The sequence below is a fragment of the Theropithecus gelada genome, chromosome 8 (genome assembly GCF_003255815.1).
Source record: "Theropithecus gelada isolate Dixy chromosome 8, Tgel_1.0, whole genome shotgun sequence".
Lineage (NCBI taxonomy): Eukaryota > Metazoa > Chordata > Mammalia > Primates > Cercopithecidae > Theropithecus > Theropithecus gelada.
Genome location: NC_037676.1, coordinates 5,050,223 through 5,066,230, shown reverse-complemented (window position 1 = coordinate 5,066,230; position 16,008 = coordinate 5,050,223). Strand labels below are relative to the sequence as shown.

The 16,008-nt window shown below is 40.9% G+C and overlaps 2 protein-coding genes across 6 annotated transcripts in view; one reads left to right on the top strand and one right to left on the bottom strand.

The window, feature by feature from the left end:
• Window positions 1–16,008, top strand: part of MCPH1 (microcephalin 1) — a 241,095-nt gene that overhangs the window by 107,807 nt on the left and 117,280 nt on the right. The window lies entirely within an intron of this gene.
• ANGPT2 (angiopoietin 2) overlaps window positions 1–16,008 on the bottom strand; it is a 63,369-nt gene that overhangs the window by 16,428 nt on the left and 30,933 nt on the right. The window contains exons 2-5 of one of the 3 annotated variants that reach the window (XM_025393872.1): window positions 15,309–15,464; window positions 10,473–10,594; window positions 4,533–4,765; window positions 3,200–3,330 (exon numbers count right to left, since the gene is read on the bottom strand). In XM_025393872.1, the coding sequence (XP_025249657.1) occupies window positions 3,200–3,330; window positions 4,533–4,765; window positions 10,473–10,594; window positions 15,309–15,464 (642 nt within the window). The remainder of the gene's footprint in view (window positions 1–3,199; window positions 3,331–4,532; window positions 4,766–10,472; window positions 10,595–15,308; window positions 15,465–16,008) is intronic. The other 2 variants (XM_025393873.1, XM_025393874.1) reach the window with 2 other exon arrangements.

The following is a 16,008-nucleotide window of genomic DNA, read 5'->3' as shown; positions in this document are numbered from 1 at the left end:
GTATATTGAAATTGATTCTGTATCCTAAATGGTATGCCCTTGGGTTGAAAGCATTGATATGGTTCTTGGTGAGCCTATCCTTGCTCCAAGAATATTTGATTCTTCAGTGTCAAAATCACTGCTATGAAGTTACTAATACTTAAATACATGTTCTGTCTTGTTCAGAGAACAAGTTTATCTTGTTATGGAAGTCAGAGGCAAGACTCTCAAATGTCTAAGAGTCACTGCCAGCACGTAAATGATTTGAGCCATATCAGTATTCGCTTTGATTCCATTAGTGATGATGATAAGGTTATTAGAACACTTTCTTAGTACTTCATCCAGGTTTTTAGAAAAAAGAACAGAGGATTTGTAAAAACTGGAGTATTATGGTTAATTGGACTATAAAACTTGCAGAGAAAGATAGTGTTCAAATAGTTATCCACCCAGCCAGAAGATACTGAGTAAAAGTGCTGAAATTGATTATATCAGGATCAGAAAAACAGAAGTCCTCAGATACTTCCCAAGACCTTACCACTCCAATTACAACAAATCTAAGGGCAGGTAATATTTTTGATCTGTCCGCTGCTGCATGGTGCAGGAACCTGATATCTTTCTATAAAGCTTGATGTTTTTCAGCAAATAATACTTGACTTGCTTCAACTCTGAGGCAATGATTAAGTGACGGGTTAAATAGCAAACATAGAGACAAACATTAGGAGTCAGGTGTCCTGTGAAATTTAGGGAAGGAAATAACCATGTCTCTAGCAAAAGCATACATGCTTTTGATACATGTCATCTGGCAGTCTCTCTCTTGTACAAGAACCTAATGAATTTTTCAAAACTAAAGCTGCAATATATTGGCCTTTTAGAAAAAGATCTGCTCAAAGACCAATTGAACATTCTTTTCTTGAATTAGATAAACCAGGGCAGAATCGGGTCCCCTGCCAGGCAGAGAAATTTTCTGGTAGTCTTCGAAGGCAGTGAAAATGGTGACCACTCCCATTTCCTGTCCCAAGTTCTACCCCAGGGGCTGTCCCTGTGTTGTCACAACCCCCAAGGTTGAGGGTATCATTGTGGTGTTACAGATGGGGAAACTGAGCTCTCAGAAAGGTTAAATGACTTGCCCAGAGCCACAAATGGCAGAGCCAGAATTTACATCCAAGCCTATGTATCTCTCCCCGGATCAGATTGTGAGTTATGGAGTCTTAAGTCAGGAAGGGAATTTAGAGGTAACAATTGACAACATTTATTTTCAAGATGAGAAAATTGAGGTTTTGAAAGCTTACTGTTCCCTGCTGAGGAAATGAGTTTCTCTTATAGCAAGTGTTTAAAGGCAATAGAAATCCTAAAGTTTCCAACCATGACCTGAGGCTCATATAATCCCAGAGTACTACGTATTTTCCTCTTTCTGCAGAATATTTCAGTCATTCTGGGGGCCGTGGGGTGGGACAGTGCACTGGGGTGGGAAGCTTGCACTTAGGCTGAGAAACTTAGATGCAACAACGTGATGGGGCTGCACGGTTAGCGGCTGTCCCTCTGCATCGGTGTCCATGGCATCCCCATTTCACACGCAAACTCTGTCCCCCCTCTTGACACTCCTGTACCCTAGGCCAAGAACATGGCAACATCTGGTGACAGACAATGGCATGCACAGACTTGTCATGAAAACCACATAGCAAAAGAGATTGAAAGGCTTAGCCTAGAGTCTGTTCATTGCCTTCTCATCTGCAGCAGACTGTGTTGTTTGTGAGTTTGTTCCCTTCCTTCCCTGTTGTATTGCTTCTACAGCATTAGGGACATTAACTAATTTTCAGGGTTCATCTAACATAGCATGAATGAATTAGAAAGGTTTCTTTGGAAAGCATTATGTTGAATAGCACAGTATTTATCTTTTCCATTCATAATCAAGATACATGTTACTGTTTCAACTTCCAGGTCTTTAAAACCCTAATGCTTGTATTTTTAAAGTGTTTTTCTTTGATACTGTGTTAAATACTTAGGATAATACTCAGTTTAAAGAGATAATACTTCCAAAAGCCTCGAAAATTTCCATTTGGGTACAGTATCCAGTGTATTCTCTGTAGTTATTTGTGTTGGTTCAATATGTAGCTGCTTTTATATTTATATGCAAATGTATTTATAGACATTTAATATATACAGTTATCCAGTAGTTGCATAACCCTTCACCACACTGATTCTCATGTAATATCATTCTGCTCTATCAAATGTTTAAGAGAAGCCACATTGAAATATTCTCCAAAAGTGATTTTTTTTTTTTTTTTTCTCATCTAAAATTCAGTATCTCCCAAAACACCTTCAGGAGATAGGCTCTCTGAGTGAGGCTGCAGAACTAGGAATGACTGAGGTAAGCTGTGTTGTGGCTTTGCCTGTCGTGAGTACCTGCAGTCTACTCACTTTACAAGCAATAATTGAACATATGCCTTGAAGCGAACTCCCTGCTTGAGAAGAAAATGAACGCTGTCTTTATGGTGTGTTTCGAGTCTTCCAGACTGCGTTAGATGAGGTTAGAATCGCCTGCCCCAGAGGTTCTCATGGTGTGGACCTCAGAATCCTGCGTGTCCCCGAGACCATGTCAGCAAGTCCACTGGTTGAAACTGTTTTCACGATGCTGACACCGCTGGTCTGTGGCACTGTGTTAGCGTCTGCTCAGCTAGAGCAAAAACCACGGTGGGTAAAACTGCCATCCTCGCGTGAGGCAGGGCAGCGGTAGCAAACTGTACAAGTCACCATGCAGTCACTCACGAAAAAGAACACTCATATCACTGAAAAATGAGTTTGGCATGGCAATAGAAATTACTAATTTCATGAAACCTCTATGGCTGATGCTCTATGGTTATTCGAACTTCAGTTTTTGGAAGATGCTTTCTTTAAAATTAATGAAATGAGTCTGACACCTCAGGAAAAACAGCTGACAGTATGCGTTATTCAAGCAAAATACAAGGAGAACATATTTCTTGCCGAAGATAAGATGGACAGTTCTATGTCATTCATATGCAGCGTCTGTATTTCCCGCACAGCAACGGAACTTAGAGCCCGTGGCGAGCGCTCTAGGTGAGGTGGCTGCCCAGTAACTATGGCTTTGTACTGTGTGGGGCAGGGAAGATCTTTGGGGAGAGACTTCTGTTCTTTGGTTCCTCACTCTCTAAAGCGGCCTGCCTAGAGCCAGGGAGTCAGTAAGGGGAGACGAACACCTCACCTTGATCTCTTCTGTAGAGTTGGGGAGTGTTAACGTGTAGATGCCATTCGTGGTGTGTCCTGATTTGAACACTTCAGCGCAGTCTCTGAAGCTGATTTGTTCTTCTTTAGCAACAGTGGGGTCCTTAGCTGCTTTTAAAAAATAGTAAGGCATTTAAACGGAGTTCACGAAAAGACAAAGACTTGTTATTTCAAGACCCAATCGTTTGGAGAGTTTTATTACTTTGGAATTCTTAAGTAAGCAAAAGGCTGTGCCACTTTTTTAACCTTTCTAGAAAGTTTGCTTTCAGACTGTTTTCTTATTAATTCCGAAAAGATTAACACTTACTTTTTGGTCATTAATTCCATGTAATTAAAATACTTCAAATAATGCAAACTTCCTTTGTTGATAATCAATTATATGTAATGAAAATACTTCACAGTCACATAAATTAAATTATTACTTTTTGAAGATCTTTCATCTTGAACAGAATAGGGTAAACTTAGCATGGAAGAATTTAAAAAGAATGTCCCTAAACACTGTTATCTGTATCACGACCCCATTGCCTGTCCCTTCAGGCCATTATCCCACTGAGGACATAGTGCGGTACAGTGGCACAATCTCAGCTCACTGCAACCTCCTCTCTCCCAGGTTTAAGTGATTCTCCTGCCTCAGCCTCCCAAGTAGCTGGGATTGCAGGTGCCCACCACCACGCCCAGCTAATTTTTGTATTTTTAGTAGAGACTGTGTTTCACCATGTTGGCCAGGCTGGTCTTGTACTCCTGACCTCAAGTGATCTTCCTGCCTCAGCCTCCCAAAGTGCTGGAATTACAGGCATGAACCACCACACCTGGCCCTTCCCTCCAATATGTAAGAGAAGCTGCAAAGTAAAACAATAATAAGGAAGGCAAAATGTGCTTAAGAACCTGGCAAGATAAGGGAACTAGTATCTCTTAAGTGCCAGTTTATGCCACTCACTGGGAGTATTATCTCATTTAATCTTAATTGCCATCCCATGGGTCTGATATTATTTTTCCCAAGTAAAACCTAAATAAATTAATATCCACTGTGGTTTAGTAATTTTCCCAGTCTTATCCTTCTAATTAGTGATGGAACTAACTAAAAGTAGGCTCTTTACTGCTATGAATCCAAAGTATGTTTGGGGTGTTTCCTTCATAATGATTAGTATAGCATATATTTCCCCTTCTCTTCTTCCTTCATTTTAATTGGTAGGTATTTCACATGAAATATATGAGAAATAGTGCCTTTTCTGAAAGATAAATTTTTTAGTCTTTTGAGAGTTTCACTGACTAAAGGTTATTAAAGCTGAAGAAAACATGATATGTAAACTTACAGTTTGATGTGGACATCATAGTCAGTAAGTTATTAACTGTCTCCATGAGATCATGTTGCTGCTTTTGAAGAACTGAATTATTCACCGTGGCAGTCACTATTTTTTTTTCTAGTTCTTCGATGATGGAATTTTGCTTGGATACTAACACCTGCAGCTGATCTTTCTCTTCTTTGATTGACTGTAGTTGGATGATGTGCTTGTCTTCCATAGCTAGCACCTTCTTTTCTAGGAAACTTGTAGGGAAAAGAATTGTTAGTTAGTGAAGGCTATTCTAATGAAATATTTTATATTTATTGAATTTCTACTTCTCCAAGGCACTCTGTTAAGATATTGTAGTGATTATAAAGTAATAAGATGTTACCAGAGCCCTAAGGAATCTCTGAAACTTGCTGAGAAGGTTAGATATATAAATGTGTGTATATATGTAAACGTATAAGCATGTATGTATGTACATGCAGACTTATGCATACACACAAGAAAAAGTACCCATCTGGCCCAGGATAGGTGGGACAGAGGTGATATGTGTATTAGATGCCAAGCGTTCAGAAGAAGGGTGCTGCTCTTTCAAGCTTAGTGCTCATGACGTGCTTTTTTGAGAAGGGAGAGTTTTAATGGGGCTGGACCCTTGGGTAGGATATTAGCTGTCTCCTAAACTATTTATATTTTAATATTAATCCTAATGATAATAATAGCACTTAATGCTATGTGAGAAATACTCCTTCATCAGGAGGTGAATACTTCTCTCAGACTCAAGTCCTGGCTTACCAGCCCTGCGACTTGGAACAGTTTACTTAGTCATCCTATGCATTAATGTCCTCACCTGTAAATTAAGATAATATTACTTAAGTCATGGGGTTGGTCTGAGGAACAAATGAGTTTTAAAATGTCAATACTTAGACTAGCCCCTGCCACACAGTAACACTCAATGGATGTTTGTTAACATTAATACCAACATTATTATCCCCATTTCCAATGAGGAAATTGAAACTTAGAGACATTGAGGGCCGGGCTCAGTGGCTCATGCCTGTAATCCCAGCACTTTGGGAGGCTGAGGCAGGTGGATCACTTGAGGCTAGGAGCTCGAGACCAGGCTGGCCAGCATGGTGAAACCCTGTCTCTACTAAAAATAGAAATATTAGCCAAGTGTGGTGGTGCATGAATGTATCCCAGCTACTCGGGAGGCTGAGGCAGGAGAACTGCTTGAACCCGGGAGGTGGAGTTGCAGTGAGCTGAGATTATGCCATTGTAGTCCAGCCTGGGCGACAGAGTGAGACATCGTCTCAAAAAAAAAGAAAAGAAACGTAGAGACAATGAATCACATCCCTAAAGTCACACACAGCAGGTGGCAGGGGCAGAATCCAGTCCCAGAACTTTCTGACTCTGAAATCTGCTTCTCTCCTTCTTTTAATGTGGCCCCCTTCCTTCTCTAAAAAATCTAGCCAGCACTATCGCATGTACTTAACACCTAACAGTTAACATGTAAGCCGGGCCCTTGGAAAGCTTTTTTTTTTTTCCTTTTTTTTGAGATGGAGTCTCGCTCTGTCACCCAGACTGGAGTGCAAGGGTGCCATCTCGGCTCACTGCAACCTCCACCTCCCGGGTTCAAGTGATTTTCCTGCCTCGGTCTCTCAAGTAGCTGGGACTACAGGCGCATGTCACCATGCCAGGCTAATTTTTTGTATTTTTAGTAGAGACAGGCTTTCACCATGTTAGCCAGGATAGTCTCGATCTCCCGACCTTGTGATCTGCCTGCCTCTGCCTCCCAAAGTGCTGGGATTACAGGCATGAGCCACTGCGCCTAGCCGAAAAGCTTTTTAAACATTATTTAGAGAGCTGGTAAAATTATGCCATGTAAGTCCTAAGATATTTTATTAGTGGTTATATAGTTTGCCTTTCTAATTTCAACTCATAAACATACGTTACTATAAATATGTTCAATGAAGAGCATACCACTTTTAAACTAAAAGTAGTTCCTGTCCATTAAGCCAGAGGAAACAAATCCAAGAGAGTAGAGGCCATGTATTTAAGAATGTTAACTGTTTCCCAGGAGCCAACTCAAAGACATACATAGTCAAGGTACTTGGCAGGTTCTTTTTTGGTTTTTTTTGAGACAGTCTCGCGCTGTTGCCTGGGCTGTTGTGCAGTGGCACAATCTCGGCTGGCTGCAACCTCCACCTCACAGGTTCAAACAGTTCTCCTGCTTCAGCCCCCCAAGCAGTTAGGATTACAGGCGCGCTACCAGGTCCAGCTAATTTTCTGTATTTTTAGTAGAGATGTGGTTTCATTATGTTGGCCAGGCTGGTCTCGAACTCCTGACTTCCTGAGACGTCCACCTCGGCCTCCCAAAGTACTGGGATTACAGGCGTGAGCCACCGTGCCTGGCCGGCATTTTTTTCTTTTTTTTAAATAAGATAGAAGAGGAAAATTGGATAGCCTGACACTACATTATTCAGCACCTAAAGAGGCTTTCTGTGATCACTGCAGGAAAAGCAGCAACTAAAGATGTTTCAGTATCTTCACTTTGTTTGTACAAGGCCAGTAAATAAAGCTTTCAAAATATAGACACTTTTAAAAATAGTAAAACAGTGACCAGATGTCAAATTCCTCTCTCTGACATTTTCCTTCCAATATAAAGTTTATTACACACAAATTTGCACATTGCAAGGTTTTGTTTTAAAGGAAGGAGACCTCATATTCCCTTTTTTGGAGTCCGGTATAAGTCAGCTGTCTTATTTAATAATGAAATGTATCAATGATTGCATCTTTATGTTTCAGAATTATGTTCTGGCTACTAACAAGTTATCACAGCTTCTGTTAATGTCACATTAGAAGCCAGTGAAATGTTCTATACATTTCACTAGCTTTTCTGAAAAGGCATATGAAGAGCAGAGAAAAATTATTTTCCCACTTAGTTGATAAAGAAACCTTGAACCGGCCATTTAACACTACTGTGAATTATCTAAAGCCTCCGGAATCACTTCGCACTTACTTTCCTAGGAACCAAAAGCATGTGAAATTGACAGGCACGTTTCACTGAGTGATAGTTGGGTTCAGATCATGTCTTACCTTCCGTTTATCTTTAACAGAGAGGTACTGAACACCTACCATGTACAAGGTGTTTTTTAGGATTTTGGAGAAAAATCAAGAAATGAAAGCATTATGAACCATAGTCTTAAGACTGTGGAAATTTAGATGTTTTGATGGTCTTCACATCATCAAGCTAAAAAGACGAGGCTATTAATCTCTCCCTTGAGGAAAAACTACCCTTGTGCCCATGTAAGTTCTGTAAATAGAAGTTATCACAGGGAATACATATGAAGATCACGGTTTCACTGAAGAGAAAATGGAGACCGTGAGAAGTCACCTTTGGTGTCATGAGCACCTTCAGGCGAAAGGAGGGAGCCCTGGGCTGGGAATCCCACCTCTGCACATGGCTGCCTGTGTCAGATGGGCAGCCACCCTGCTGTGGACCTCAGAGGCATGTCTGTCTCGGTGCATATCTATCTAAATAAAGCTCTATGTAAAATGAAGGCATTCGATTTGATGACCTCTCGGGCCCCTTTTAGTTCAAATGATCTGTAAATCCACCTTTTTTTGACAGTAACGTTTTCTGAACCTTTAACCCTGCAAACAATATTAACCAGCCAAGGAACTGCCTACCCATTACATGTTTCACCCATAAGCAATAACAATCAGTATTAATAATTATTATTAGATATTCAGTTGTAGCTCTTAAATGTATTCCAGCCCCCTGATCATTGTAAATCAGGATGTAATTTTGGAGAGATGGGGGTCTCTCTTTGTTGCCCAGGTTGGTATCAAACTCCTGGGCTCAAGTGATCCGCCTGCCTCAGCCACCCAAATAGGAGGGATTACAGGTGTGTGCCACCACACCTGGCTAATTTTTTTATTTTTTGTAGAAGTAAGTTCTCATTATGTTGCCCTAGCTGGTCTCAAATTCCTGGCCTCAAGAAATCCTACCGGTTTGGCTTCCCAAAGTGCTGGCATTACAGGCATGAGCCACTGTGCCTGGCTGGAATCTATTTTATAAAGAAAGCAATTGCTCTTTTGGGGAATTATAAAAGATTATTTAAAATGTGGTTTGTCCAATGTGAAATACCATTTGCATATTTTTGTAATGATATTCTTGCAAATAAAATCATAGGCCAATCAGAATTTAAGGGAGAAAACACAGCATGCAGAACTCATATACCTGTAAAATCATCAACACTATTTTCTTTTTTAATTATTTATAGCTGTTGATGAAAAAAACCTTTTTATTTCATTTTGTATCTGTGATGAAAGAGAATATGGTTTCTACAGCTGTGAGAAAAAGCTTATTCTTCCTATAGGCATAGTTGAAAGTCAATATGATTGGACAAATATTTGCAAAGATGATGTTTGGGGGACATAATTGACCCAAATTGGTAGTTTTCACATTGTGGCGTGCTAAATTTGAAACCCAATTGGGGAAACAGTATTCAGTATTAGGGTATGTTCTACAAACTGGACATATCCTAGGTTTGTCACGAACATCACTGTATAACAGGCAAGAGAAAAGTAATCTCCAGCTCCCATGTGTTCCGGGAATCACTGCAGCATGTTGGAGAGAACATTACTAAGTAAAACTATTTTAAGAAAATGAGGCCGGGTACGGTGGCTCATGCCTGTAATCCCAGCACTTTAGGAGGCTGCCGCGGGCAGACTGCTTGAATTCAGGAGTTTGAGACCAGCCTGGGCAACATGGCAAAACCTCATCTCTACTAAAAAAAAAAAAAAAATCAGCTGGGTGTGTGACACATGCCTGTAGTCCCAGCTACTCAGGAGGCTGACATGGGAGAATCACCTGAGCCCAGGAGATGGAGGATGCAGTAAGCTGAGATGGCACAGCTGCACTCCAGCCAGGGCAACCAGAGTGAGACCCTGTCTCAAAAGAAAAACAGAAAAGAAAATGAAATTAGCCGGATTGTTATATCTCAGTGATTGGTCTCAAATGTTCATTTACTCTTTGTAGAAGAGAAATCTGAAACATGAAAGAAAAATGTTTGAATTTTAAAAATCGATTTGCTTTTCAAAACCCTAAATCAATAATGACTTAAACTTGATATCCAAAGAACAGAAAGAATTATTTCAGCTTAGTTCTTGATTAACAGTAAAGAACAATTATTGAACAAGAAGTTTATCATTTTTGGTTAAGAATAAAGAATTGTTTAAATTGTCAAATAGGATATATTGTTATAGCCATGTTCCATGTTGTATATACATGTCTTGATTAAAAACAGGGAAATAGGCACGCCAGGTATGTGCGTAAAATTATCCTCTTATGTCCCAAGTGGAACAGACCTATGAAAACAGTCCCCACCTATCACCTACAATTTTTTTTCTATTGTTGATCTTGAGATTTTGCTATATTTCATTTAAATATTTATATAATCATGTTTAATAATAATTTTTGGTTTTACTTTATCATGTGTTCGAAGAGGAAGCATTGGGTCATAAAATGTGCGTTGGTATAAGTGTAGCGTTCATACTGTGGATCATTCTGCATTGAACGAAGCTAAGTCCCCAAGGGCAAAGGATCTTGGTGAAGTTAATACTGAAATAAAATGCTTGGGCCAGTGGGCCTTTCACTCCACAACACTAGCTGTATTTTTAAAATGGATTAGCATGTATAATACTAAGGCAGGGCTTGGAGGATTACTGTAAGAGGATCTTTAAGGGGCCAGAGAATGAAAGGTAAAATCCAGGACTGTGTTAGGAGATCTGTGCCTGTGCAAGAATTTTCTCCAAGCCCTCTCCCTTCTCCTCCCTCATGAGGTTTCTGACCCTTACACTAGACATGAAGAAACTCAGCGTTCTGATAATTCATCATTTGAGACTGACTTTCGTATCTGGAAAGTGTACGATTCTGAACTATAAATGTTTTAGTACTGTTATTACCTGTTCTTATCTTGCAATTTGTTTATTTCACTGGTCTGGTCCAAAATCTGTTTTTCCAATTTGTTTGTCGAGAGGGAGTGTTCCAAGAGCTGAAGTTCAAGTCTTGTGGTCTGATTTAATACCTAAATGTAACAAAATGAAGTTCCTATTAATTATGTTTTAATTAGTTTAACTTTCTAACTTCCTTTTCATTAAAGTACCCAAGCTAGAGGAAACATAACCAAAACATTATTTATTAACCCAAGTATCTTATTTTGGCATATTTTTCATTTTCAGAAAAGGCTCAGTGTCTTAGATCACATCTCAGTGTGTTAAACCTTTTTACTCTTTTCCTTACATGTCTCTATTTTTTATTTATTTATTTATTTATTTATTTATTTTGAGATAGAGTCTCGCTCCATTGCCCAGGCTGGAGTGCTGTGGCATGATCTTGGCTCACTGCAACCTCCACCTCCCGGGTTCAAGCGATTCTCCTGCCTCAGTCTCCCCAGTAGCTGGGATTACAGGTGCATACCACTGTACCCGGCTAATTTTTTATATTTTTGGTACAGATGGGGTTTCACGATGTTGCCCAGGCTGGTCTCGAACTCCTGACCTCAAGTGATTCACCTGCCTCAGCCTCCCAAAGTGCTGGGATTACAGGCATTATCCACTGCACCTGGCCGTTATGTCTCTATTTTGAAAAATGGTTAGTAGTTCTGGACAATGGGGTTTGTGTCAAATAATGAATGTTATTTTTCTAGTCTGCCATATTGTATTTTACACAATGAGACAGGTAGGAGTATAAAATGGTCATATTTCATAGGTCAAAAGTATTTTCCCTTTGCTGAAAACAAAATGCTATTCTCATATGTATTTGTCAGTAGACAGAGAGATTGGAAGTCACATGCTTCCATTATATGAAGATATAGATAATTTTTTAGCCTGGCATTTCCTCATTTGTCACCACTTATTTAGACTTTTATTTCTTCTTGCCATTTCTCTTTCCTGTTTTAAAATTTGTTTGAACCAGTCGAAGCCATATAGCATCAGTATGAAGCAGAGCCTCAGCCTTGCTGTGCGGGCTTTTGTGACCTACTGTGTGGCATGACCAGTGCCACTGTCCCATGGATTCTCTAGCTCCTGGCTGCCCCTCGGCAGGAAGAATCGATTACTCACTTCCTCCGTGTCATGCTTATTCCGGATGTGATAGCACATGCAAATGTCAGTCAGCATTGTTGCCAAGGAACCGGGGACCTTGAAAGAATCATTGTTAGCTGGTGTCTTTATGTCATTTCCAGGAGCCTTGGCTGGGCCGCAGCATGGCTTTCAGGGATGGGCTTATCCTTAGAGCTGGTTTAGTTCTTATCACGAAAAGTCTTCTGTGAGAATAAAATCCTTGGCCAGCGTAAGGTTTTGTTTGGGTTTCAGTATTAACACCTGGAATATAGATTTGGCCTGTGTCTTCTTTGGGTCCAAACATTCTATGTTGGTTATTTCTAAAAGGAACTGGAAAATTGTGTCTCCTATTTAATTCATAAGGGTTATAAAATGAGTAAAATTTGGTGGGGAGGCAGGGAAGGATGGCATATAAGTCGTGATTGGCCTAATAGTAATCGTAACTGTTTTTCACATCACTTTTCTGGAGAGCATCAAACCGCTGGACCAGCCTGAAGGCCTCCATCTGCAGGGGACTCTCTAAATTACCTAGGCCAGCTAATGATCTGCCATTCCCTTTAAGATATGAGACCTCTAGCCACCCATCATGCTCAATTCGATCGTCTCTCATTGTGATGGGCTTGGAGAACCTTGCTTCTAATCAGAAATTTTCGTATTTGAATTTAAGTCTATTTCACAAAATCAGTAACTGCTCGGCAAATGCCTTCAAATGGAGTGGGTGCATAATTCAGTCTCTTTGTGGCCTTCCTTAAGCTCAGCCGTTTTTTTGAGACAGGGTCTCACTCTGTTGCCCAGGCTGGAGTGTGGTGGCACCATCTCCATTTACTACAGACTCTGCCTCCCAGGCTCAAGCCATTCTTGTGCCTCACTAAACCTCCCACGGAACAGGGACTACAGTGCACACCAGCACGCCCGGCTAATTTTTTTTTTTTTTTGTATTTCTGTATTTTTGGTAGAGATAGGGTTTATTGCTCAGGCTGGTCTTGAACTCCTGAGCTCAAGCGATCCACCCACCTTGGCCTCCCAAAGTGCTGGGATTATAGATCTGAGCAAGCGCGCCCAGCTGGCTCCGCCATTTTCATGTGTTCAGTTGGGCTTTACATGGAAAAGCCGTTTACTTTCCATCTGTTTTCTTATTTTCCTATAATCCTGGATAACATGATATCTAGTTTCACAATAGGCATTTTTTAAATCACGTGACCCAACACAAGCACATTAAATGCTATGAAGTCTCTGACCTCTATAGGATGCAGCAAGGTTTGCATTGCTGCTCTGCCCTAACACCTTTTCATTACTATTATTTTATTTTACTTTTTAAAATTTTTGCCAAGCTCCCATGCTTGGATCTAACTATTATTTTAAAATATAAGAAATGTTATATTTTTTAAATGCTTATGGGACATTTTTTGGATGAGCTATTAAATTGCCCATCAGTCTTACTAACGAAAGGTGGGGCAAATGACTTAATCATTGCTAATTTATTTTAATAGGTTGGTGCAATTTTGCCATTGTAAGTAGTAGTGGCCAGGCATGGTGGCTGACGCCTATAATCCCAGCAGTTTGGGAGGCCAAGGCGAGTGGATGACCTGAGGTCAGGAGTTTGAGACCAGTTTGGCCAACATGGTGAAACCCTGTCTCTACTAAAAATACAAAAAATTAGCCGGCCGTGGTGGCGGGCACCTGTAATCCCAGCTACTCGGGAGGCTGAGGCACGAGAATTGCTTAAACTCGGGAGGCAGAGGTTGCAGTAAGCCGAGATCACACCACTGCACTCCAACCTGGGCAACAGAGTGAGACTCCATCTCAAAAAAACAAAGTAATGGCAAAAACTCCGGTTACTTTTGGTCCAACCTAATAATAATTGATTGTAGATGTATATTGATATATTGACTTTTAAATCTTTAATTTTTATGACTTCCTAGGATTAACTTTTTAGTACCTTATGATCCATTATGTAAAATATTTATGTCTGTTTTTCCTGAACTGTTCTGATATTGTGGAAAGGCCTGGTAATCAAGTAATTTGTTATTCTATGCTCTTATCTAGAAGTCTTTCATTTGTCTATCATTTTGCTACTGTTTTCTCTTACCTCATCCAATGATGTTTTAGGAAGACAATGAAAGAACAGCTGTGCCCTTCTAGAATGGGTCTCACCAGAGTGGCGGGGCTGATGGCATCTCCCCTCTCATGTCCTCTCCTAGCTGACGTCTAGCATTTCTTGATCCTTTTAGCTGAGGTAGCATATAGGAATAATATGGAGTGGGGATGGTTTCACTTAAATCTGCTCTTTTTTAAAAAAGCATTCCTTATAGCCCAGAGTGGGAAGACACTAACTTCAAAAGCCTGTAAAGAAGCCAGGATGAGGAGTCAGAAAGCGGGCTTGGCCGCCGAGAGTCACGACCACTGCCTTGAACTTGGAGCATCTGCATTTGTGCTGCTAATAGCAGCTTTTCCCTTTCCCACCCCGGCTGTTCGCTGGGTCACATGTTGTACGTCGTTTAGCATGACTCTGGGTGAATTTTCTTCTTTTGAAATGTTCCTGTTTTGCTGTTATTTTACTAGTTCGTTCCTTTGTTCCTTCGTTCCTTCCTCCCTCCTTCCCTCCCTCCCTCCGTCAATCTCTCTCTCTCTCTCTCTCTCTCTCGCTTTCTTTTTTGAGTTGGAGTCTCACTCTGTTGCCCAGGCTGGAGTGCAGTGGCACGATCTCAACTCACTGCAATCTCTGCCTCCTGGGTTCAAAGAATTCTCCTGCCTCAGCCTCCCAAGTAGCTGCGATTGCAGATGCCCGCCACCACGCCTGGCTAATTTTTTTGTATTTTTTAGTAGAGACAGGATTTCGCCATGTTGGCCAGGCTGGTGTCGAACTCCTGACCTGAGGTGATCCACCTGTCTTGGCCTCCCAAACTGCTGGGATTACAGACATGAGCCACTGCACCTGGCCACAAGTTTACTATTTCATAGTCTTCTTTCTGTTACTATTAATCACTAACTCATAGAATCTCAGTGGAAAGAGAACTTAGCAATCACTTGTCTGGCCCAGTCCTTTATCTTATTTGAGGCCCAGAAAAGGTGAGTGCCTTGTTGTGATGCATTTATTTGGTTGGTGGCGGACCTGAAGCCGTGGCAGCGCTCCAGGCTCTTGCTCGGGCATACACCATCTTTTCTGTGGCCGGACGCCTCTCACTGTCCCACTCGTCTCCTTCTCCATAAACTCATTCTGCAGGTTGTGTTATCGGTTGAGATTCAGGTTTTATCTTAACTCAAGAGTTAGATTTAAGGCCAGAGTTTCTAGCTCTCTGCCTCAGTGCTTTTCGTTTCTCAAATGTTCAAAGACTTTAGGACTTAGAAATGGAAAATGATCCCCAGAGTCCAGAAAGCACCAGGGAGACAGAGCGGGTATTCCTCTTGCAGCAGTCAGGGATGCGTGGCATGAAAATGACTCAGATGTCTTCAGTAGATAGAACACATGAAATTTAACCTCAGTATGAAAAACAAAAACATTTACTGATTTTAAATTCATAACCAGCCATACATCCTTAATTTTTTATCAGTTCATTCCTTTTCTCCTTTGGTGGTGCTTTCTTTAGTTTCTCATCCTTCATTGAGGAAGCTCCTGACGTGACCAAGTGCTAGTCTCTAGCTGCGGGGACACCGTGTGCTGTATGTGGCATTACTTACTTGGGCTTCCACATCAGTTAACTTCCGCGTTTGCTCCGCCGTTTGGTTCAACAGGTTCGTCCCTATTTCTATCATCACAGCCGTCTGGTTCTGTACTGCGTTCTGCTGTATCTCTACCATTTCTTTTTTCATGTTGTCCTGGATATAATTCTCAAGCTAGAAAAGAACAGTGTTAGAAGGCAGTCATTAGTCAAATGACCGGAAACCTGATTCCTAAATATTTGTCATGTCTTCCCTATCTTTAAAAAAAAAAAAAAAATCTATTAAAAGACTTTTACCTTGCCTTCCTTTTGGAATCTTGTTTTTTTTAATCATTAGCAGGAAAATACAGTGTGATTTTATTCTGATGCAAAATCTGGCAACTTAGTCACATCACGTAAAGGAGGGAGACAGGCTACTGGTTGCTTCTGCGTTCCTCTAGAAGTTCATGTCGTGGCGGGCACAGAGGGTGGTGAGGGCAGCCACTGACTGCTGGGTGCTGCCACTGTGGGGTTGTGTCTCTCCCACCCAGCTGCAACTCTGACCATGCAGTGCAGGAAATGATAATTTGATACAAAGAAACATCACTATTTCTCTCACATTCTAGACTTTTGTTTTCTCCACATAGACTTGAGAAGATGCTCTAAGACAGTGTATAAGGAGAGGAGCACCTCTTAACCTACAGAATCACCACTCAGTTCCACATTCTGTGGGATCTTCC